The sequence below is a fragment of the Ranitomeya variabilis genome, chromosome 5 (assembly GCF_051348905.1).
Source record: "Ranitomeya variabilis isolate aRanVar5 chromosome 5, aRanVar5.hap1, whole genome shotgun sequence".
Classification (NCBI taxonomy): domain Eukaryota; kingdom Metazoa; phylum Chordata; class Amphibia; order Anura; family Dendrobatidae; genus Ranitomeya; species Ranitomeya variabilis.
Window position 1 is genome coordinate 64,804,042 of NC_135236.1, and position 23,226 is coordinate 64,827,267.

Consider the following 23,226-nt stretch of genomic DNA (forward strand, 5'->3'; position numbering starts at 1 on the left):
TCTCCTTTCTGAATATCGTTTGCAATGATGACCCCAACCGGTTTCCAAAGAGGGGATCCCCAGATGGAAGAGAGATCGGTGCGGCCATCATTAATGGTGGCCCTCATTAGTGACCAGATCTGTCCTGATCATCCATGGTCGAGATCTAAGTGATTCTTGCAATTACTGAGGATTTCATCATTTGTGATTTTTTTTTTTTAACCTCCTTTCCATGAGAGGAGAGTGATAAGCTGCTGGCAGACACATCCCCATAGGGGGTAATAAAAGTACTGGGCATATTGAAAAGCGAACATGCCCAATACTCTCCTAATTGATCATAGTGGTCACTATTAAAATTGGACATTAACATATTTATATGTAATTTATGTAGTGCAGCGGGGTTGGTGCAGTGTGACAGATAGGCAGGGAACACAGGAAACTTCAAAGCAAAGTGTCTTTAGTGTCCAAAAGAAACTTATAAATGGAAAACAACGGTATCCTCCAGATCGCAGCCAGGGCGTCAAAACAGCCCGTATCCAAGACCTGTTCCTGTGGGCGACTGCACCGCCGTGTGACGCTGAGGGGTACCAGGTTTTTTTGCTTCACTTGGCTCCGTGTTACTTCACACAAGCCGGATGTTGCAGAGCCATCTGCTCTGCATTTTGCAAACCAAAACTGACTCACCCTGCAGGGTTTTTAAATGGAATCTGTAGCCATGGGCCACTTGTAAGACTCGGCTGGAGAGAGCGAACCGCCCCACTACCATCCTGTAGTTTGCTCCAAAAATAAAAGCCCTTAATGGGTTTTCCTAAACATTGCTTTGGCCCAAAAGCTTGACCAGTCCCACACTTACTTTTATTTTGCCTTGGCACCCCAGCAGGTTTTAATAGGACTGCGTCCGCATCCTGGGGGATACATATCAACCGTCGCATATGATCCACCTCACTGCCTCACGTTTATTATTTTAGCCTTCAAGTGGTATTCGTTCTTTTTTTTTCTCCACTAGTTTGATCCCTTTGTCTTCCATGTTCTCCTGATCACCTCTATCAAGAGTGAACTTTCTTACTGTCCATCCTAAAGGTGGCCGTACACACTAGGGTGAGGTTCTTCGGTCCTGGAATTCATAGGGACCGGCTGACCATCTCATGGGTATTAGACGTTTCGCCAAGTTTCTTTGGGCAGATCTCTAGATGAGCTTACCGATGTAGGCATCCACCATGGCTTAGGTTTCGGAGATCCGACAAGCCCCTCGACCCGGGCAAATAAATCCAACATAACAACCAAAAAAGCCAGCGTCTCCTATAAAATCTTGGCAGCTTTATTACATTTTCCTTAAAATTAGGTCACAAACAGGACAGTGTTCTGATGTTGACGCGTTTCGACTCTACGATTAAGACTGTTCAAGTGGAAACGCGTCAACATCAGAACACTGTCCTGTTTGAGACCAGATTTTAATAAAAATGTAATAAAGCTGCGAAGATTTTATCGGAGACGCCGGCTTTTTGTTGCTGTTATATTGGATTCTTTGGGCAGATGCCGGGGTAGTAGGGAAGGGGATTGGGCATGCTGAAATTCAGTATGTCCAATCATTACTATTATCAAGCAGGTTTCTGACAGTGATTTACTCCTCTTTCCCTTTTGAGAACACGTACACTCGGCTAAACCCTACAGGCATGTGTATGTGGCAGGTTGGGGTTGAATCCTCTACCATGTTACACCCTGACCATCTTCTGGGGGTAATCCGGGGTCTCTCTATCTTGACTTTATTGGGTAAACCAGCTGTAGTTTTCCTAGTTTGAACAGACAGGGTAAAGCTCAGTCTCTCCGACTTCTACTTTCCATCAAACATGAATTCTACGATATTCCTTCCCTGTCCTTTCCCCCTGAATTGTTATTGCCCTTCGTTATCAAAGTCGTCCATGTTGTCTGCTAGTTTCTTCCCTTTTCTGCTTTCTCTGTTGATCTTGAACCAGATCCGTTTTGTTTTTCATTCTAGTTTTGACCTCTCTCCTCTTCAGGACCTCAGCAGTCTGGATTTAATCCGTCCTCGGATCAGTCTCGTGTGTCAGATCGTACGGGTCGGACACATGGAAATGAAGGATGGGAAGAAACATACATTTGGCTTGAGACGGCCCTTTGGTGTTGCAGGTAAACTTCCTGATACATGTCCTTCGGGGCAACTTTTTTTTTTTTTTTTTACTTTAAAGGGGTTAATCTCATCTTCCAGAATTGGTTATTGTCAGATAATACATGTAGATACAAGCAATTTTTCAATTTACTGCTTTTTAAAATTTTGTGCCGATCTTGAGATATTAACATTTTTCTTTTGTTTGCAACTCATCACCATGGAGACCGACCACCGCTGCTAGGCAGCAGAACATGCACAGTGCTTACAAGCTCATTTCCCTTTTTGAGCTTTTAACCACTGTTTTTGAAGCTGTCCCGGATCGCTGGAGCGTGCGGTTACCTTTTAATCCCGGCCAGTTTTAGTGCACTGCTCACAAGCTAAACAGCAGTGGTGGACGGTCTCCTAGGCAACCAGCTCAAAAGTGTTAATATCTCAAGAACGGCTGCAAATTTTAACAAGCAGTAAATTGCAAAAGTGCTTGTGTTTACAATCATTATCGAAAAAATATCCATCTATGAGGCTGGGAATAACCCTTTAAATGCCTGTATTTTGGGCTAAAAATCAGTTTTGCATTTGGGTTTCAGTGTAAATTTGGAACCGCTTCGTTTCTACAGCCTCTTTGTTCCACTGTCTATTGCTGGTTGCAAAATGAGTTCACTGAGAATCTGCTGGTGACCGGAGCGTTTATAGCTATCTTCCTTTTCTTTTTTTTTGAGCTCCTCTGTGTTGATTTAAGCACAACACAAAGGTTTTAGAAGAAATATGGTGCAAATATTTTAATGACCTCTAAATACAAAAAAAAAAAAAAAGAAAAAAAACCTTTTTAGCCAAACATACATTTTCATCTTTATTTCATAAGTCAATAGTATATATGAAAATAAGTGACTTTGTAATACATCCTATCAGAGAAATCTGCTTCTTTCTCCTCCAGGACTGATCCCAATTCATAGGTTAAATCTGTCCGCAGTGAATACAGATTTTCCCATGAGTGAAATCGGAGATGACAGTTGGTGCTTATGAAGTTCTATGGAGAACTGTAGGTGGCCTTGCAGTAGAATGTCGGTGTCGGTCTCTAGCTCCTCCCCTCTCCATAGAACCTTATAGTCACCAACTGTCATCTCCTATCTCATTCTATGGAGAACTGTAAGTCCGCAAGGACAGGGTCCTCTCCCCTCTGTACCAGTGTGTCACTGTAAACCTGTTTACTGTAAACGATATCTATAACCCTGTATGTAACCCCTTTCTCATGTACAGCACCATGGAATTAATGGTGCTATATAAATAAATAAATAATAATAATAACTGCAGCTGGCCTTGCAGTAGAATGTCTGAGTCGGCCTCTAGCTCCTCCCCTCTCCATAGAACCTTGCAAGCACCAACTGTCATCTCCTATCTCATTCTATGGAGAACTATAGCTGACCTTTCAGTAGAATGTTAGTGTCGGCCTCTAGCTCCTCCCCTCTCCATAGAACCTTATAAGCACCAACTGTCATCTCCTATCTCAACAATGGGTTAATCTGCCTTCGCTGAATACAGATTCTGACCATGAACTAGAAAGTGAGAGATCAGTCCAGGAGGAGAAATAATCAGATTTCTCTGATAAGATATATTACACAGTTTCTTATTTTCATATGTAGGGAAAATGGAACAGTACTGAGCATGTGCGACCACCACTCCTACAGGCTGTGAATGGTTGCACATGCTCAATGGTTCTCTACTCACCCATTGGATGTTGGGAACCCTAGTCTTTTATGAGAACTGGAGGACCAAATTAACCATCTGCCTCCTTTTATTTGCCAGTAATGGATATCTCTGATGTGATTCATGGAAAAGTAGATGACGAGGAGAAACAACATTTTGTCCCTTATCACCCGTAAGTTACCTGCCTATTGAAACGCAAAGCTTCTTTCTAAAGGCCGCTACATGTACTTGTGTTTCTCATCAGAATGGCCAAGGAGAATTATATCAGTCAGCGGCCGCTCATCATGTCTCCTCTGAGCAGCTCCAGGGCATTGGCCGAGAATGAACCACTGACCACCATCTACAACAAGGTGATCGCAGCCAAGGAAGTCAGCCACAAGGGGCAGGGTATGGACTCTCATACAGGCCGGCGTGAACCAATGAAAATGCAGTAAAACCCGTTCCTTTAAAGGGTATTCCCATCTGCAAGATCCTATCCCAATATATAGTACGTGTAATGATAATAATATTCGCAAGTACCTCCAATTAGAAATGTAGTGTAGTTCTTCTGATTCACTATGTCGCTTACCCCATGTGCAGGGCATTACAGAAGTTTAGCTATGACCACTGATATAGTGACAGTTATTTGTTAGTGGTCGTAACCATGGATACCTAAGCTACTGCAATGCCCTGCACATGGGGTAAGCGACATAGCAAATCAGAAGAACTATACTACATTTCTAATTGAATGTATTTGCTAATATTATTATTATTACACCTACTACATTTTGGGATAGGATCTCGGAGATGGGAATTTATAAAGAGATGAAAAGCAGCAACAATATCCAGGAAATAAATTTCCAAAATGTACATATTTGTTTCAAATTGTCCACGTTTTCTGAAATGTCCACCTACCTATCCAACAGCTGTTACCCACTCATCCACCAGTATACACGTACCCAGCTTATCTCCCTTCAGATTTAAGGATGAAGCATGTCAGAGTTCAATATGCCCGATCCTTCGGGGAATAGCCAGATGCCGCCATACTCTTTCTAAATGGTGGGCGGCTTAGGCCATGAGTAAGGACCATCACAAGTCAAAACCAGTGAATCTTCTTCCAAACGCTCCTCCATATTGTTCTAGACATAAGGGCTTTCAGGATTCTTGGGGCAACCTACGTAGATATGCTGTGTCCTTCTCAGTAGACCTTTCCGTCCCTGTTTCCTTGGTCGTAGGACTCTGGATTTCTCTGAAGCTTCTTCCCGGAGACTTGAATCAAGTACAGAAAGAATATTCTCATCTGGTGGACAGATCTACTGCGGTCGCCCGGAAGATGGGTTTCCCAGAGATCATCCTGCCCGGTACATATTGGTGCATTCGCCCATACTTTATCATTTATACTGGTCCATGACACAGTTCTCCATTCTGATCTTTTTTTAGGAGATGTTCGCAACGACATTTATATCACTCTGATCCAGGGGGAGTTTGACAAGGGCAAAAAGAAAACTCAGAAAAATGTGGAGGTGACGGTATCTGTCCATGACCAGGATGGTAATTTACTGGAGGTACGGTCTGGGCTGTGCACATTGAGCATTTTGTGCTGGTGCCAAGAGGGGACTCTAAAGGCTCTACATTCTTTTTTAGAAAGCCATCATTCCTGGAGCTGGACAGGATGGACTACCGGAGTATAAATCTGTGGTTTACTATCAGGTCAAGCAGCCAAGTTGGTACGAAACGGTCAAGGTTAGTCATCTATCGGCTCTCCTGACTTCTCTTTCTTACTTACACCATGCTGGAGCATCTTTTCTGAGATCTCTTGACTGCCCAAGGCAAGGTGCTCCACTAAACAGCTAATTTTCATAGCACATTGAACACTTTTTTTTCGGACACTGAGACCATGGATTAGGCAACTGAAGACATGTTTATTCTTAGCACAAGTGGTTTAGCCATATCCCTTCAGCTCACTAACTTTTCCGAATGGACGTGTCACAAAAGGCAGTGGTTGTGTTATTCACCATGGGATTATGATCCTGACGCTACTACGAGATGTAGTAGAAGGGCTTAAGAGCTTTCAAGGTCGGCAGAGCTCATTTACTAAAGGTACCGTCACATTAAGCGACGCTGCAGCGATATAGACAACGATGCCGATCGCTGCAGCGTCGCTGTTTCGTCGTTGTGTGGTCGCTGGAGAGCTGTCACACAGACAGCTCTCCAGCGACCAACGATGCCAAAGTCCCCGGGCAGGGCTGCGCTTAGTAACCTGATGTTTACCCTGGTTACCAGTGTAAATGTAAAAAAAAAAAAACACTACATACTTACATTCCGGTGTGTGTCGCGTCCCCCGGCGTCCGCTTCCCTGCACTGTGTAAGCGCCGGCCCTAAAGCAGAGCGGTGACGTCACCGCTGTGCTTTGCTTTACGGCCGGCGCTGACACATTCAGTGCAGGAAGCTCTGAGCAGCAGCGCGGACGCCGGGGGACGTGACAGACATCAGAAGGTGAGTATGTACTGTTTTTTTTTTACTTTTACAATGGTAACCAGGGTAAATATTGAGTTACTAAGCGCGGCCCTGCGCTTAGTAACCCAATATTTACCCTGGTTACCATTGTAAAACATTGCAGGCATCGTTGCTTTTGCTGTCAAACACAACGATACACGCCGATCTGACGACCAAATAAAGTTCTGGACTTCTAGCTCCGACCAACAATATCACAGCGGGATCCTGATCGCTGCTGCGTGTCAAACACAACGATATCGCTATCCAGGACGCTGCAACGTCACGGATCGCTATCGTTGTTAAGTTGTTCAGTGTGAAGGTACCTTTAGTCTAAACATTCCACAGTGACATGTAAAGAATGTGACAAAGGAAGATTGCTCCATCTGTCACTCCATTGGCTCCCTGCAGAGTGATCTCCAGAAGCTGATGGTATCTATGGCATCGTCACACAGTGAAATTTCCATCGCTACGACGGTACGATTCGTGACGTTCTAGCGATATCGTTACGATATCGCAGTGTCTGACACGCAGCAGCAATCAGAGACCCTGCTGAGAATCGTACGTCGTAGCACATCGTTTGGAACTTTCTTTCGTCGCTTGATCACCCGCTGTCATCGCTGGATCGTTGTGTGTGACAGCGATCCAGCGATGTGTTCGCTTGTAACCAGGGTAAACATCGGGTAACTAAGCGCAGGGCCGCGCTTAGTAACCTGATGTTTACCCTGGTTACAAGCGTAAACGTAAAAAAAACAAACAGTACATACTTACATTCCGGTGTCAGTCCTCCGGCGTCTCAGCTTCTCTGCACTGTGAGCGCCTGCCGGCCAGAAAGCGAGCACAGCGGTGACGCGGTGACGTCACCGCTGTGCTTTCAGGCTATGGCGCTTACACAGTGGAGAGAAGCAGAACACCGGGGACAGACACCGGAATGTAAGTATGTACTGTTTGTTTTTTTTACGTTAACGCTGGTAACCAGGGTAAACATCGGGTTACTAAGCGCGGCCCTGCGCTTAGTAACCCGATGTTTACCCTGGTTACCCGGGGACTTCGGCATCGCTCCAGCGCCGTGATTGCAAAGTGTGACCGCAGTCTACGACGCTGGAGCGATATTCATACGACGCTGCGACGTCACGAATCGTGCCGTCGCAGCGATGGAAATTTCACTGTGTGACAGTACCCTAACAGTAGTGGGTCTGCTATAGGTCATCAAAGTCTAATAGGCCGTATCGGGGGCTGCGTATCGATATAATTCTATAACTCTTACAGGGTCATTAATGTTCTCCACTGCATACTAAATGCAGAGCATTATCTATGAGATCAATAGATCGAGTGTTCAAGTCTAAAATATTGTGATATCGATTTCCTACTTAAAGGAGGACCATTTACCAAATGTTTCATGTTAAACTGGACAGACCATGTAAAAGTGGTTGCAGAGGGGAATAAAATGTTTTTTTTGTATTTTATTTTTTTAATTTCGCTTCTCAGTTGCGTAGATATTAGAAATTTTTGGCACGTAATGAGTTAACTTTAGTTAAGTCCAGGTGTGAGTTATCAGATAGTTTTCACTGGAGGCGTGGACGACTTCTCCCTGTATGACGCTAACCAATCAGCTGGAGTCCTGTCATTCCAGTGTAGCGGGCGGGAAGAAGCTGTTGGGGACCCTCCTGTGCGGCTCGTTCCCTGGTGGTTATTAACCCCTTCACAACATCTGTCATACAAGTACCCAGCAGATGATGGCTGTGTATTACAGCCAGGACCTGCCGCTAACAATCACAGATGGAGGACTGCTCTGCCTGCAATTGTTAACCTGTTAAATGCCGTCGTCAGTCTCTGCCAGCAGCATGGGTGCACGCCATTCTCTCCGCCCATCGGCGTGCCTGTGACGTGATCATAGGCAGCCAATAGGTTGTCATATCGCCTGATGACCTCCATGTTTGTCATTACGGAGCTCCTTGCATTTACCTGGGCTTCGAAGGAGACCAAAATTTTTGCTATATGCAGAAAAACACCAAAAAACTACTAGGTTTTTTGGTCTCCACAATTACATAAAAAAAGGCTGTAACAAGCGATCAAAAAGTCACATCTACTCCAAAATGGTACTAATAAAAATGTTATGTCACCCCACAAAAATTAAGTTCCATCGGCCAAAAAATAAAAATGTTACGGGTCCCAGAAAATGACGACAACACCCCCCCCCCCCCCAAAAAAAAAAGTGATAACAGTCCTGATACTCTGCACAGCTGGCCCCCGAACACGCCATCTCTGGGCGGAGGAGCAGAAGGTCCTTCCGTACAGTGACTGCAGCAGTGTCTGGTCTTCACAATGACATTTCTGTATGTGTTTTCCGCATGCCCCGCTGCCTCATTTATAGGAGGGGCCCTGGTTATGTCAGCAGCTGCTGTTCCAGCGGGGGCTTCTCCTCCCAGACAGCTGCCATACAACAAAACTGTAGAATCAAGGACGTCATGGGGCGTCTGTTCCCCTCCAGTCATCTCTCCTATACCCTTTACTCAGTGTTTATAATACAAAAACAAAGATTTAACCCCTTAAAGACCCACCCTGATTTTTTTTTTTATTTCACTTCTTTGCATTTGACGTACGTGTCTCACATGTGTGAATTGTGCACAAAGAACAAACACTCAGCAGCCCCTGTGCAAGGAGGATAATGGCAGAAGTGCAAAAATTCTATAGTAAAGCCACAGAACATGACTTTAGGGTACAACAGAATTATTGTCGAGAGGGGAGTATTGTTGGTAACACCAAAAATGCCTAATATTGCACATTTTTGGGGGTAGACAGATTATTAATTTTTTGTTGTTTTTCAATGCTTTATTATTTTTCCATTTCCGCTAACGACTCTCAATTCTAAATATTTTATTATTTTTCCTTCATTTACACATTTTTATGTATTGATTTATGTCCATTTTATCTGCTGTTCTCTATATTTATTGATTTACTATAAATGAATACGAGTACGTGCCCCCTCCACATTACACCTACAGGAGCTTTTATAACCTTCTATTATAAATCCATGGGGAATTATATGGAATCGGTTCCCCCCTTTGCAACTATAGCCATTCCCGCTCTTCTGAGAAGGTTTTCTATAAGGTTTTGTAGGACTCTGTTGCGATTTTTGCCCCCTCATCCAGAGGAGCATTTGTGAGGTCAGACAATCTCCTGTCTAGTTCATCCCAAAGGTGTTGGATAAGTTGAGGTCCGGGTTCTGTGCGGGCGGTCATGTTCTTCCATCACACTCCCCCTCCAGGTCTGTATGGACCTTGTGCACTGGGCTCCATCATGGGGAACAGAAAAGGGCCTTCTTCAAAATGTTTCAAAAAATTTGGAAGCTGCAATCCTCCACCATGTCTTGATATCGTGAAGAGTTAAGAGTTCACTTCACTGGAGCTAAGGGGCAAGGCCTTCTCTTGAACTAAACACCCCCATAACCTTATCTCACCTCCAGCTGGCACAATGCAGTCACCAAACCCAGACTTGTCCATCAGATGCCAGATTGAGAAGTGTGATCTGTCACTGTTCAGAACACTTTTCCTTCAGAGTACAGTGGGGGTGGCTTTACACCACTCTATCTGACGCTCTGAATTGTGCTTAGTGATGTAAGGCTGAATGCAGCTGCTCGTCTGTTGTGAACTCTGTTTTCAGGCTCCCTCTTGTGGTCACAGGTGGTATTGTGTGACTTTTGTTTTTGGGCTCCCCCTGGTGGCTTTGTTTGTTATCCTGCGGGTCTGTGGCTGGATCAGCTGCCTCGTTATTCACTAGGGAGGTTCCTATTTAGCTCTGCTTCACTTCCACTTGTTGCCGGCTGTCGATGTATTCAGTGCTATTCTGATTACTCCTGATTATCTTCGTTTTCAGTCTCTTCAGGAGAAGCTAAGTTCTGTTTGATTATTTTTTGCTCATCAGTCTGCAATATGATTTCTGTGTATGATGAGTTTTGTCCAGCTTGCTAATATGTGATTTCTTGCTGCTGGTAAGCTCTGGGGTACAGAGTTGCTTCCCCCGCACCGTTAGTTGGTGCGGGTGCTCGAGCAATCTCTGCGTGGATATTTTGAATAGGGTTTTTAATTGACCGCACAGTTCCCTTCCTATTTTCTGCTATCTAGTGTTAGCGGGCCTCATTTGCTAAATCTATTTCATCTCTGCGTTTGTGCTTTCCCCTTAACTCACCGTTAATATTTGTGGGGGGCTATTCTATATCTTTGGGGTCATTTCACTGAGGCAAGTGAGGACTTTCTTTCCCTCTAGGAATAGTCAGTTTCTCAGGCCGTGAAGAGACGTCTAGGATTTTCAGGTAACGTTCCACGGCTACCTATACAGGTCCTTCTCAAAAAATTAGCATATAGTGTTAAATGTCATTATTTACCATAATGTAATGATTACAATTAAACTTTCATATATTATAGATTCATTATCCACCAGCTGAAATTTGTCAGGTCTTTTATTGTTTTAATACTGATGATTTTGGCATACAACTCCTGAAAACCCAAAAAACCTGTCTCAATAAATTAGCATATCAAGAAAAGGTTCTCTAAACGACCTATTACCCTAATCTTCTGAATCAACTAATTAACTCTAAACACATGCAAAAGATACCTGAGGCTTTTAAAAACTCCCTGCCTGGTTCATTACTCAAAACCCCCATCATGGGTAAGGGTACCGTCACACATTGAAATTTTCATCGCTGCGACGGCACGATTCGTGACGTCGCAGCGTCGTATAATCATCGCTCCAGCGTCGTAGACTGCGGTCACACGTTGCAATCACGGCGCTGGAGCGATGCCGAAGTCCCCGGGTAACCAGGGTAAACATCGGGTAACTAAGCGCAGGGCCGCGCTTAGTAACCCGATGTTAACCCTGGTTACCAGCGTAAATGTAAAAAAACAAACAGTACATACTCACCCGTCGGTGTCCTTCAGGTCCCTTGCCGTCTGCTTCCTGCTCTGAGTGCAGCCGTACAGTGAGAGGCGCAGAGCGCAGCACCGCTGCGCTCTGCTCTCACTTTCCGGCCGGCACTCAGAGCAGGAAGCAGACGGCAAGGGACCTGAAGGACACCGACGGGTGAGTATGTACGGTTTGTTTTTTTACGTTTACGCTTGTAACCAGGGTAAACATCGGGTTACTAAGCGCGGCCCTGCGCTTAGTTACCCGATGTTTACCCTGGTTACAAGCGAAGACATCGCTGGATCGCTGTCACACACAACGATCCAGCGATGTCAGCGGGTGATCAAGCGACGAAAGAAAGTTCCAAACGATCTGCTACGACGTACGATTCTCAGCAGGGTGTCTGATCGCAGTAGCGTGTCAGACACAGCGATATCGTAACGATATCGCTAGAACGTCACGAATCGTAACGTCGTAGCGATGGAAATTTCAATGTGTGACGGTACCCTAAGACTAGCGACCTGACAGATGTCAAGAAGGCCATCATTGACACCCTCAAGCAAGAGGGTAAGACCCAGAAAGAAATTTCTCAACAAATAGGGTGTTCCCAGAGTGCTGTATCAAGGCACCTCAATGGTAAGTCTGTTGGAAGGAAACAATGTGGCAGAAAACGCTGTACAACGAGAAGAGGTGACCGGACCCTGAGGAAGATTGTGGAGAAGGACCGATTCCAGACCTTGGGGAACCTGAGGAAGCAGTGGACTGAGTCTGGTGTGGAAACATCCAGAGCCACCGTGCACAGGCGTGTGCAGGAAATGGGCTACAGGTGCCGCATTCCCCAGGTAAAGCCACTTTTGAACCATAGACAGCGGCAGAAGCGCCTGACCTGGGCTACAGAGAAGCAGCACTGGACTGTTGCTAAGTGGTCCCAAGTACTTTTTTCTGATGAAAGCAAATTTTGCATGTCATTCGGAAATCAAGGTGCCAGAGTCTGGAGGAAGACTGGGGAGAAGGAAATGCCAAAATGCCTGAAGTCCAGTGTCAAGTACCCACAGTCAGTGATGGTGTGGGGTGCCATGTCAGCTGCTGGTGTTGGTCCACTGTGTTTCATCAAGGGCAGGGTCAATGCAGCTAGCTATCAGGAGATTTTGGAGCACTTCATGCTTCCATCGGCTGAAATGCTTTATGGAGATGAAGATTTCATTTTTCAGCACGACCTGGCACCTGCTCACAGTGCCAAAACCACTGGTAAATGGTTTACTGACCATGGTATTACTGTGCTCAATTGGCCTGCCAACTCTCCTGACCTGAACCCCATAGAGAATCTGTGGGATATTGTGAAGAGAAAGTTGAGAGACGCAAGACCCAACACTCTGGATGAGCTTAAGGCCGCTATTGAAGCATCCTGGGCCTCCATAACATCTCAGCAGTGTCACAGGCTGATTGCCTCCATGCCACGCCGCATTGAAGCAGTCATTTCTGCCAAAGGATTCCCGACCAAGTATTGAGTGCATAACTGAACATTATTATTTGATGGTTTTTTTGTTTGTTATTAAAAAACACTTTTATTTGATTGGACGGGTGAAATATGCTAATTTATTGAGACAGGTTTTTTGGGTTTTCAGGAGTTGTAGGCCAAAATCATCAGTATTAAAACAATAAAAGACCTGACAAATTTCAGTTGGTGGATAATGAATCTATAATATATGAAAGTTTAATTGTAATCATTACATTATGGTAAATAATGAAATTTAACACTATATGCTAATTTTTTGAGAAGGACCTGTAGTTGTGTGCGGATAGGATCAGGTTGCGGTCAATCCAGTTACCACTTCCCCAGAGCTAGTCGTCTGTTTAGTTACTTAGCTAGTCAGACTTGCGATCCTTGCCACTAGGATCATAACAGTACAGCCGGCCTGTAAAGTGTTAATTGCATGGCAGAAGCAGGAGAAGAGAAGCCTTGAGAATTTTTTATTTTTTTTTGCTGCCTGTGTCTAGCTGCTGTGTGTCTAGCTTCTCTCCTCCTCTTAATCTTGGTGTGGCTCTGAGTTCAGCTGTTGATATGGATATCCAGAGTTTGGCCTCCAGTGTAGATCATCTTGCTGCAAGGGTACAAAGTATTCAGGATTTTGTTGTTCACAGTCCTATGTCAGAGCCTAGAATACCTATTCCGGAGTTGTTTTCTGGAGATAGATCTAGGTTCCTGAATTTTAAGAACAATTGCAAATTGTTTCTTTCTTTGAAACCTCCTTCCTCTGGTGATTCCGTTCAGCAAGTTAAGATTATTATTTCTTTCTTGCGTGGCGACCCTCAAGATTAGGCCTTCGCATTGGCGCCAGGGGATCCTGCATTGCTCAGTGTGGATGCGTTTTTTCTGGCCCTTGGATTGCTCTATGAGGAACCTAATCTTAAGAACCAGGCTGAAAAAGCGTTGTTGGCCCTCTCTCAGGGGCAAGATGAAGCAGAGGTGTACTGCCAGAAATTTCGGAAATGGTCGGTGCTTACTCAATGGAATGAGTGTGCCCTGGCTGCAAATTTCAGAAAAGGTCTTTCTGAAGCCATTAAGAATGTCATGGTGGGGTTCCCTACGCCTGCAGGTCTGAATGAGTCAATGACTCTGGCCATTCAGATTGATCGGCATTTGCGGGAGCGCAAACCTGCGCACCATTTGGCGGTGTCTTCTGAACAGACACCTGAGTCTATGCAATGTGATAGAATTCTGACCAGAAGTGAACGGCAAAATTATAGACGGCAAAATGGGTTGTGCTTTTACTGTGGTGACTCAGCTCATGTTATCTCAGCATGCTCTAAGCGCACAAAAAAGATTGATAAATCTGTCACCATCGGTACTTTACAGCCTAAGTTCATTTTTTCTGTTACCCTGATTTGTTCCCTGTCATCTTACCCGGTTATGGCTTTTGTAGATTCAGGTGCTGCCCTGAGTCTTATGGATTTGTCATTTGCCAGGCGCTGTGGTTTTGTTTTGGAGCCTTTAAAATTCCCTATTCCACTAAGGGGAATTGATGCTACACCATTGGCTACGAATAGACCTCAGTACTGGACACAAGTGACCATGTGCATGACTGCTGTTCATCAGGAGGTGATTCGCTTTCTTGTACTGCATAATTTGCATGATGTTGTCGTGTTGGGTCTGCCATGGTTGCAGACTCATAATCCAGTCCTGGATTGGAAAGCAATGTCTGTGTCAAGTTGAGGTTGTCAGGGAATTCATGGCGACGCTCCTGTGGTGTCAATTGCTTCATCCACTCCTTCTGAAGTCCCTGCGTTTTTGTCGGACTACCAGGATGTATTTGTTGAGCCCAAACTCAGTTCTCTACCTCCTCATAGGGTTTGTAATTGTGCTATAAATTTGATTCCTGGTAGTAAGTTTCCTAAGGGACGACTTTTCAATTTGTCAGTGCCGGAGCATGCTGCTATGCGGAGTTATATAAAGGAGTCTTTGGAGAAAGGACTTATTCGCCCCTCCTCCTCCCCTCTTGGTGCGGGGTTCTTTTTTGTGGCTAAGAAGGATGGTTCCCTGAGACCTTGTATTGATTATCGCCTTCTAAATAAAATCACGGTCAAATTTCAGTATCCTTTGCCATTGTTATCTGATCTGTTTGCTCGCATTAGGGGGTCTAGTTGGTTCACCAAGATAGATCTTCGTGGTGCGTATAACCCTGTGCGTATTAAGCAGGGGGATGAATGGAAAACAGCATTTAATACGCCCGAAGGCCATTTTGAGTACTTGGTGATGCCTTTTGGACTTTCTAACGCTCCTTCTGTCTTTCAGTCCTTTATGCACGACATCTTCCGCGAATATCTGGATAAATTTATGATTGTGTATCTGGATGATATTCTGGTTTTTTCTGATGATTGGGAGTCCCATGTTAAGCAGGTCAGGATGGTGTTTCAGGTCCTGCGTGCCAATGCTTTATTTGTGAAGGGCTCAAAATGTCTTTTTGGAGTCCAGAAGGTTTCTTTTTTGGGTTTCATTTTTTCTCCTTCTACTATTGAGATGGACCCAGTCAAGGTTCAGGCTATTCATGACTGGACTCAGCCTACATCTGTTAAGAGTCTTCAGAAGTTCTTGGGTTTTGCTAATTTTTACCGTCGCTTCATCGCTAATTTTTCTGGTGTTGTTAAGCCTTTGACGGATTTGACCAAGCAGGGTTCTGATGTTACTAATTGGTCTCCTGCGGCTGTGGAGGCCTTTCGGGAGCTGAAGCGCCGGTTTTCTTCGGCTCCGGTCTTATGTCAGCCAGATGTCTCTCTTCCTTTCCAGGTCGAGGTTGATGCTTCTGAGATTGGAGCGGGGGCTGTTTTGTCGCAGAGAAGCTCTGATGGCTCTGTGATGAAGCCTTGTGCTTTCTTTTCAAGAAAGTTTTCGCCTGCCGAGCGGAATTATGATGTCGGTAATCGGGAGTTGTTGGCTATGAAGTGGGCATTTGAGGAGTGGCGACATTGGCTCGAGGGAGCTAAGCATCGTGTGGTGGTCTTGACTGATCACAAGAATCTGATTTATCTCGAGTCGGCCAAGCGGCTGAATCCTAGACAGGCTCGTTGGTCGTTGTTTTTCTCTCGTTTTGATTTCGTGGTCTCGTACCTGCCTGGTTCGAAGAATGTGATGGCTGATGCTCTTTCTAGGAGTTTTGTGCCTGACTCTCCTGGAGATTCAGAGCCGGCTGGTATCCTCAGAGAAGGGGTGATTTTGTCTGCCATCTCCCCAGATTTGCGACGAGTGCTGCAGGAGTATCAGGCGGATAGACCTGACCGTTGTCCACCGGAGAGACTGTTTGTCCCGGATAGATGGACCAGCAGAGTTATTTCCGAGGTTCATTCTTCGGTGTTGGCGGGCCATCCTGGAATATTTGGTACCAGAGATTTGGTGGCCAGGTCCTTTTGGTGGCCTTCCTTGTCGCGGGATGTGCGTTCCTTTGTGCAGTCTTGTGGAATTTGTGCTCGGGCTAAGCCTTGCTGTTCTCGTGCCAGTGGTTTGCTGTTACCTTTGCCTGTCCCGAAGAGGCCTTGGACGCACATTTCCATGGATTTTATTTCTGATCTCCCTGTCTCTCAGAGTATGTCTGTCATCTGGGTGGTGTGTGATCGTTTTTCTAAGATGGTCCATTTGGTGCCCTTGCCTAAGTTGCCTTCCTCCTCCGAGTTGGTTCCGCTGTTTTTTCAAAATGTGGTTCGTTTGCACGGGATCCCTGAAAATTTTGTTTCCGACAGAGGATCCCAGTTTGTGTCTAGATTTTGGCGGACCTTTTGTGCTAAGATGGGCATTGATTTGTCTTTTTCGTCGGCCTTCCATCCTCAGACGAATGGCCAAACCGAGCGAACTAATCAGACCTTGGAAACCTATTTAAGATGTTTTGTTTCTGCTGATCAGGACGACTGGGTGACTTTTTTGCCACTGGCCGAGTTTGCCCTTAATAATCGGGCTAGTTCTGCTACTTTGGTTTCGCCTTTTTTTTGTAATTCGGGGTTTCATCCTCGTTTTTCCTCGGGTCAGGTGGAGCCTTCTGACTGTCCTGGAGTGGATGTTGTGGTGGATAGGTTGCATCAGATTTGGAATCATATGGTGGACAATTTGAAGCTGTCACAAGAGAAGGCTCAGCGCTTTGCCAACCGCCGTCGCTGTGTGGGTCCCCGACTTCGCGTTGGGGACTTGGTGTGGTTGTCTTTTCGCTTTGTTCCTATGAAGGTCTCCTCTCCTAAGTTTAAGCCTCGGTTTATCGGTCCTTATAAGATTTTGGAAGTCCTCAACCCTGTGTCATTTCGTTTGGACCTCCCAGCATCGTTTGCTATTCATAATGTGTTCCATCGGTCGTTGTTGCGGAGGTATGTGGTGCCTGTGGTTCCTTCGGTTGAGCCTCCTGCCCCTGTGCTGGTTGAGGGAGAATTGGAATACGTGGTGGAGAAGATCTTGGATTCTCGTATTTCTAGACGGAGGCTTCAGTATTTGTTTAAGTGGAAGGGCTATGGTCAGGAGGATAATTCCTGGGTTGTCGCCTCTGATGTTCATGCGGCCGATTTGGTTCGTGCCTTCCATGTGGCTCACCCTGATCGCCCTGGGGGTTTTGATGAGGGTTCGGTGACCCCTCCTCAAGGGGGGGGTACTGTTGTGAACTCTGTTTTCAGGCTCCCTCTTGTGGTCACAGGTGGTATTGTGTGACTTTTGTTTTTGGGCTCACCCTGGTGGCTTTGTTTGTTATCCTGCGGGTCTGTGGCTGGATCAGCTGCCTCGTTATTCACTAGGGAGGTTCCTATTTAGCTCTGCTTCACTTCCACTTGTTGCCGGCTGTCGATGTATTCAGTGCTATTCTGATTACTCCTGATTATCTTCGTTTTCAGTCTCTTCAGGAGAAGCTAAGTTCTGTTTGATTATTTTTTGCTCATCAGTCTGCAATATGATTTCTGTGTATGATGAGTTTTGTCCAGCTTGCTAATATGTGATTTCTTGCTGCTGGTAAGCTCTGGGGTACGGAGTTGCTTCCCCCGCACCGTTAGTTGGTGCGGGGGCTCGAGCAATCTCTGCGTGGATATTTTGAATAGGGTTTTTAATTGACCGCACAGTTCCCTTCCTATTTTCTGCTATCTAGTGTTAGCGGGCCTCATTTGCTAAATCTATTTCATCTCTGCGTTTGTGCTTTCCCCTTAACTCACCGTTAATATTTGTGGGGGGCTATTCTATATCTTTGGGGTCATTTCACTGAGGCAAGTGAGGACTTTCTTTCCCTTTAGGAATAGTCAGTTTCTCAGGCCGTGAAGAGACGTCTAGGATTTTCAGGTAACATTCCACGGCTACCTATAGTTGTGTGCGGATAGGATCAGGTTGCGGTCAATTCAGTTACCACTTCCCCAGAGCTAGTCTTCTGTTTAGTTACTTAGCTAGTCAGACTTGCGATCCTTGCCACTAGGATCACAACACTCGTCCATGAAGCTCCCGATGAGGGCGCATTGTTTGTGCTGATGCTAATACCACAGGAGGTCTGGACTCTGCAGTTATGGAGTCAGCAGAGCGTTGGTGACTTTTCTGCCCTCTGCTCCTCAGCACTCGGTGACCCCATCTCTGTATAGTTACCGGGTCTCCACTTCTTGACCGAGTTGCTGCTGTTTTTTTCCCACTGTTCAATTATATCAATCACACAAGATGGGGGAAGATTTAGGAATAAATATCATCTAATATATAGAAAGCTCAAGCCTGCCATAACAGGGGTCTTGTTGGCTCTTAGAGAGAGGTTTCCTGCAGGGTTGACCACCTCTATGATGTCCTTAGGGGGGTTGTCTACATGCATCAGAACCTTTTAAAGTTAGATTTTTATCTTGGCTCTACCTTTTACTCATTGTTCTTCTATTCTGTCTCCAGGTCTCTATACCCATCGAAGAAGTCAGTCACTGCCATCTACGATTCAACTTCCGGCACCGCTCCTCTCAGGAATGTGAGTCTTACTAGTCCATTTTCTGTATCCGTGGCCAAAGTCGTGCTGATATAGTATCTGGTCTTGATTAAACATTAATCACCATCACACTTGGTGGTGGCAGCATCATGCTGAGGAGAAGCTTTTCTTCAGCAGTGGCGGGGAAGCTATTGATGGTAAGATGGAAGGAGATAAATACAGGTCAATCCTGGAGGAAAACCTGTTAGAAGCTGCAAAAGACTTTAGACTAGGCTGTAGAATCACCTTGCAGCAGGACAACGACCCTAAACATACCGCCAGAGCTCCAATGGATGGTCTAGATTCATGTGTGTGTGAACGGCCAAGTCAAAGTCTCGATCTAAATCCTATTGAGAATCTGTGGAAAGACTTGAAAATTGCTGTTCACAGATGCCTCCATCCAATCTCACTGAGCGAGTGTGCAAGGAAGAATGGCCAAAAATGTCACCTCTAGATGTGCAAAACTGGTACAGACATCCCTAAAAGACTTCCAGCAGTATTACAGCCAAAGGTGGTCCTTCAATGTATTGACTCCGGGGGGCTGAATACAAAATTCACCTCACAATTTTCAGATTTATATTTTTAAAATAATTAGAACATCATCTATCATTTCCTTTACACTTCACAAATACTTTTTACTTAGTGTTGGTACATCACATAAAATTCCAATAAAATACATTTGTTTGTGGGTGAGAAAATGGGGAAAGGTTCACAGGTTATGAATAATTTTTCAAGGCACTGTGTGAAAAACTTCCAGATCATCCTAAACCTGTCTGATGTCTATGTGATATAAACCATGTTTTGATTTCTTTGTTTTTTACCAGCCCGGGACAAGTCAGAGAAAGTGTTCGGAGTGGCATTTGTCCGGCTGATGAACCAAGATGGGACGACGCTGAGGGACGGCGTTCACGACCTAATCATATATAAGGTAAGAAAAGTGATGACAGATTCACTCAAAGAGTATACCACGGGGGTGAAACCAGAAGTGCGATTTCCTTCCTAGAACTTGAGGGAACAGATCGCTCCTAGTCCGGGTGAAATCTGCAGGAGAAGACTTACGCGTTAATGTCCTTGATGGGACCACCCATGCTCACCAGTAATTTGTCCCTAGTAGTAATTTTCTTATTTTTCTGAAGCAGTATTTTTCTTCTTGTGGCCACGTAAGTGCTCAGAAGAGTATAAAATCACATCTCGTCCACATGACTTTTTAGGAACAGCCCTATAAATTGGGATCATACATAGTAATCAAGGTGGTGGCCCACAACAAAGGTCCAAATTGGGTCACTGCCATTAAACAACCCATTTGATCTCTGAGCCTGCGTTGCGGGGAACCAGTGGACTGAGGTCTCCCCTTCTCCTGTCATCTAACCCCTTAGATGCCATTGAGACCAAGGCATTCAAGGGGGTTAAACTGCTACGATCAGAGCTCCCTCCAATCACTGTAGTTACCAGCCAGTGTCTGCTGTGTAAAACAGCTGTATCACAGAAGGGTAGAGATAGATGGAAAACGAATCGGTTGGAACTGTTTGGTCACACCACGGGTGCACCAAGTGCCTGAGCTTGGTTTGAACAGTCATTTTGTGCTGACAGACTCACCTTACATACTGTTGTAAAGGGCAGATGGCTTCATCTAGTCCGCCCTCGTAATATCATTTTCCACATTTTTAATACTTGAGTATGAGGAATTTATTTCCATGTTTTCCATGGTTTTTGTTACTTATTTTGTGGATTTAATGCAAAATTTCTTGACTCTGTCAATAGGGCGATAGCAAGAAATTGTATGATGCCAAGATGTATTTATCGCTCCCGGCTACTAAGGCAGAGGAGGAGGAAGTCCGTTCTCCAAAAGGACATGCACCCAACCTGACGCCCACTAAGGACAGCTTCCAAATTAGCACCTTGATCTGTTCCACCAAGCTGACGCAGAACGGTGAGGGTGTGGGATCATAGAAGGAGAAACATGGCTGACCTGACTCTCACTTATTTTTTTTTTTTTTCACCAGTCGACTTACTTGGTCTCCTAAACTGGCGCTCTAATCCCAGGCCGATATATCAAGCACTCCGCAATCTCATGGAAGTGGATGGAAGTGAAATCATGAAGGTTAGTGCTAAGAAGATGGCAGGCATCGGGCAGAACCATCTAGAGCAGGAGTGCGGACATAACGCAGATCAGTGGTCCTGTGGTATTGATGAAGATCAGAGATAACTCTGATCTCCATTGTTCAACCACTTGTGTGCCAAAATAGCAGATTGTGACACGAGGGGAACGCAAATAGGGAATCCAAGGCCTTGTTGGTAGACCACCTAGAGCCAATATAAGGAACCGAGGGCGGTCTCTTCAGGATGACGGCTTCAGGGCAGGCAGGAATAAACCCTTACATAAGTAATTCATATATTTATTTATGTTATTATGAAAGTATCTTTACCGTTCAAATGATTGCTAAAAATAATATGGGACGTGACAATATATATATAAAAAAAAAAATAATGAAAATAAAAAAAATGTACTGTGCAAATGATTGCTAAAAATAATGAAAATAAAAATTACTATGCTAATGATTGCTAAAAATGTGGGACTTGAAAATGTAAAATAATAAAAAAAATAAAAATGTAAAAGTAATATTTTACTCTAAAATAAATGTTATCACCTATAATAATCAATAATAAACCACAAAAATATATTAATTATGGATAGCACCTAAACTGTAATAACCAGTCCTATAAACAAATGACATTATTTAAGGTGAATAGAATAAAATAAACTAAAATGAAACGTAAAAAAAAAAAATCTGCTTTCCATTTTTAGGGTGGGCCAAAAACATACTTGTATATGTACCCAGACAAGAAAGGACCACTAGCCACCTAAAAACACAAGGCCTCCTACTTGTATGTTGTCCTACAACCTAAAAATGTCTGACCTCCAGAATTCTGAGAGTCCTAAACTAATAGCTAAAAGGCTAAAACTGTCTGGTTTTTAAGAGGAAAATTAAAAATTTCTGATCCAAGCATCTATCTAGAAGGAGTTGTGCTTGGCCTTGATGGAGATCTGATCAGATAAGTCTTGAATGTGTCACTTGTCTTGTATTTGGACCCGTCCGGCGTCTGACCTCTCTCCGGTCACTTCAGTTCCTGCAGGACACACTGGACGCTCTGTTCAACATCATGATGGAGGCGCAAGACAAGGAAAGCTGTGACGTGCTGGTGTTCGATGCCCTGGTGAGATTCGATGCTTCCCAGTTCTTCCCATGATTTATTCCCTTTGTCTTTCCTGTTCCCATTCTTTAAAGGGAATCTTTCATATGATTTCTGCTGCCAGAATAGGCTCCCTCTAATTCTGTTGCGTCCTTTCTTGTTTTTTGTTGTTGGTTTTTTCCCTCTCACATTCCTATTTTGTCTTGTATCACTTCCTCCATGTTTTTTTCCTCACATGCTTATTTTGTCTTGTATCACTTCCTCCATGTTATTTTTCCTCTCACATGCTTATTTTGTCTTGTATCACTTCCTCCATGTTTTTATTGCCTCTCATATGATTCTTTTGTCTTATATCACTTCCTCCATGTTATTTTTCCCTCACATGCTTATTTTGTCTTGTATCACTTCCTCCATGTTATTTTTCCTCTCACATGCTTATTTTGTCTTGTATCACTTCCTCCATGTTTTTATTGCCTCTCACATGATTCTTTTGTCTTATATCACTTCCTCCATGTTATTTTTCCCTCACATGCTTATTTTGTCATGTATCACTTCCTCCATGTTATTTTTCCCTCACATGCTTATTTTGTCTTGTATCACTTCTTCCATGTTATTTTTCCCTCACATGCTTATTTTGTCTTGTATCACTTCTTCCATGTTATTTTTCCCTCTCACGTGCTCATTTTGTCTTGTATCACCTCCTCCATGTTATTTTTCCCTCACATGCTTATTTTGTCTTGTATCACTTCCTCCATGTTTTTATTGCCTCTCACGTGCTTATTTTGTCTTGTATCACTTCCTCCATGTTATTTTTCCTCTCACGTGCTTATTTTGTCTTGTATCACTTCCTCCATGTTATTTTTCCCTCACATGCTTATTTTGTCTTGTATCACTTCCTCCATGTTTTTATTGCCTCTCACATGCTTATTTTGTCTTGTATCACTTCCTCCATGTTATTTTTCCTCACATGCTTATTTTGTCTTGTATCACTTCCTCCATGTTATTTTTCCTCTCACATGCTTATTTTGTCTTGTATCACTTCCTCCATGTTATTTTTCCTCTCACATGCTCATTTTGTCTTGTATCACTTCCTCCATGTTATTTTTCCTCTCACATGCTTATTTTGTCTTGTATCACCTCCTCCATGTTATTTTTTCCTCACATGCTCATTTTGTCTTGTATCACTTCCTCCATGTTTTTATTGCCTCTCACATGCTTATTTTGTCTTGTATCACTTCCTCCATGTTTTTATTGCCTCACGTGCTTATTTTGTCTTGTATCACTTCCTCCATGTTATTTTTCCTCTCACATGCTTCTTTTGTCTTGTATCACTTCCTCCATGTTTTTATTGCCTCTCACTTGATTCTTTTGTCTTATATCACTTCCTCCATGTTATTTTTCCCTCTCACG

The 23,226-nt window shown here is 44.2% G+C and overlaps 1 protein-coding gene across 3 annotated transcripts in view; it reads left to right on the forward strand.

Moving 5' to 3' along the window:
* Window positions 1–23,226, forward strand: part of DOCK5 (dedicator of cytokinesis 5) — a 115,519-nt gene that overhangs the window by 54,277 nt on the left and 38,016 nt on the right. For 2 of the 3 annotated variants that reach the window (XM_077262105.1, XM_077262106.1), the window contains 11 exons: window positions 1,998–2,127; window positions 3,908–3,980; window positions 4,053–4,195; window positions 5,023–5,148; window positions 5,228–5,352; window positions 5,432–5,530; window positions 18,555–18,627; window positions 19,449–19,552; window positions 20,386–20,554; window positions 20,628–20,725; window positions 21,751–21,840. In XM_077262105.1, coding sequence (XP_077118220.1) covers window positions 1,998–2,127; window positions 3,908–3,980; window positions 4,053–4,195; window positions 5,023–5,148; window positions 5,228–5,352; window positions 5,432–5,530; window positions 18,555–18,627; window positions 19,449–19,552; window positions 20,386–20,554; window positions 20,628–20,725; window positions 21,751–21,840 — 1,230 coding nt within the window. Of the gene's footprint in view, window positions 1–1,975; window positions 2,128–3,907; window positions 3,981–4,052; window positions 4,196–5,022; window positions 5,149–5,227; window positions 5,353–5,431; window positions 5,531–18,554; window positions 18,628–19,448; window positions 19,553–20,385; window positions 20,555–20,627; window positions 20,726–21,750; window positions 21,841–23,226 lie in introns of all 3 variants that reach the window. The other variant, XM_077262107.1, reaches the window with a different exon arrangement.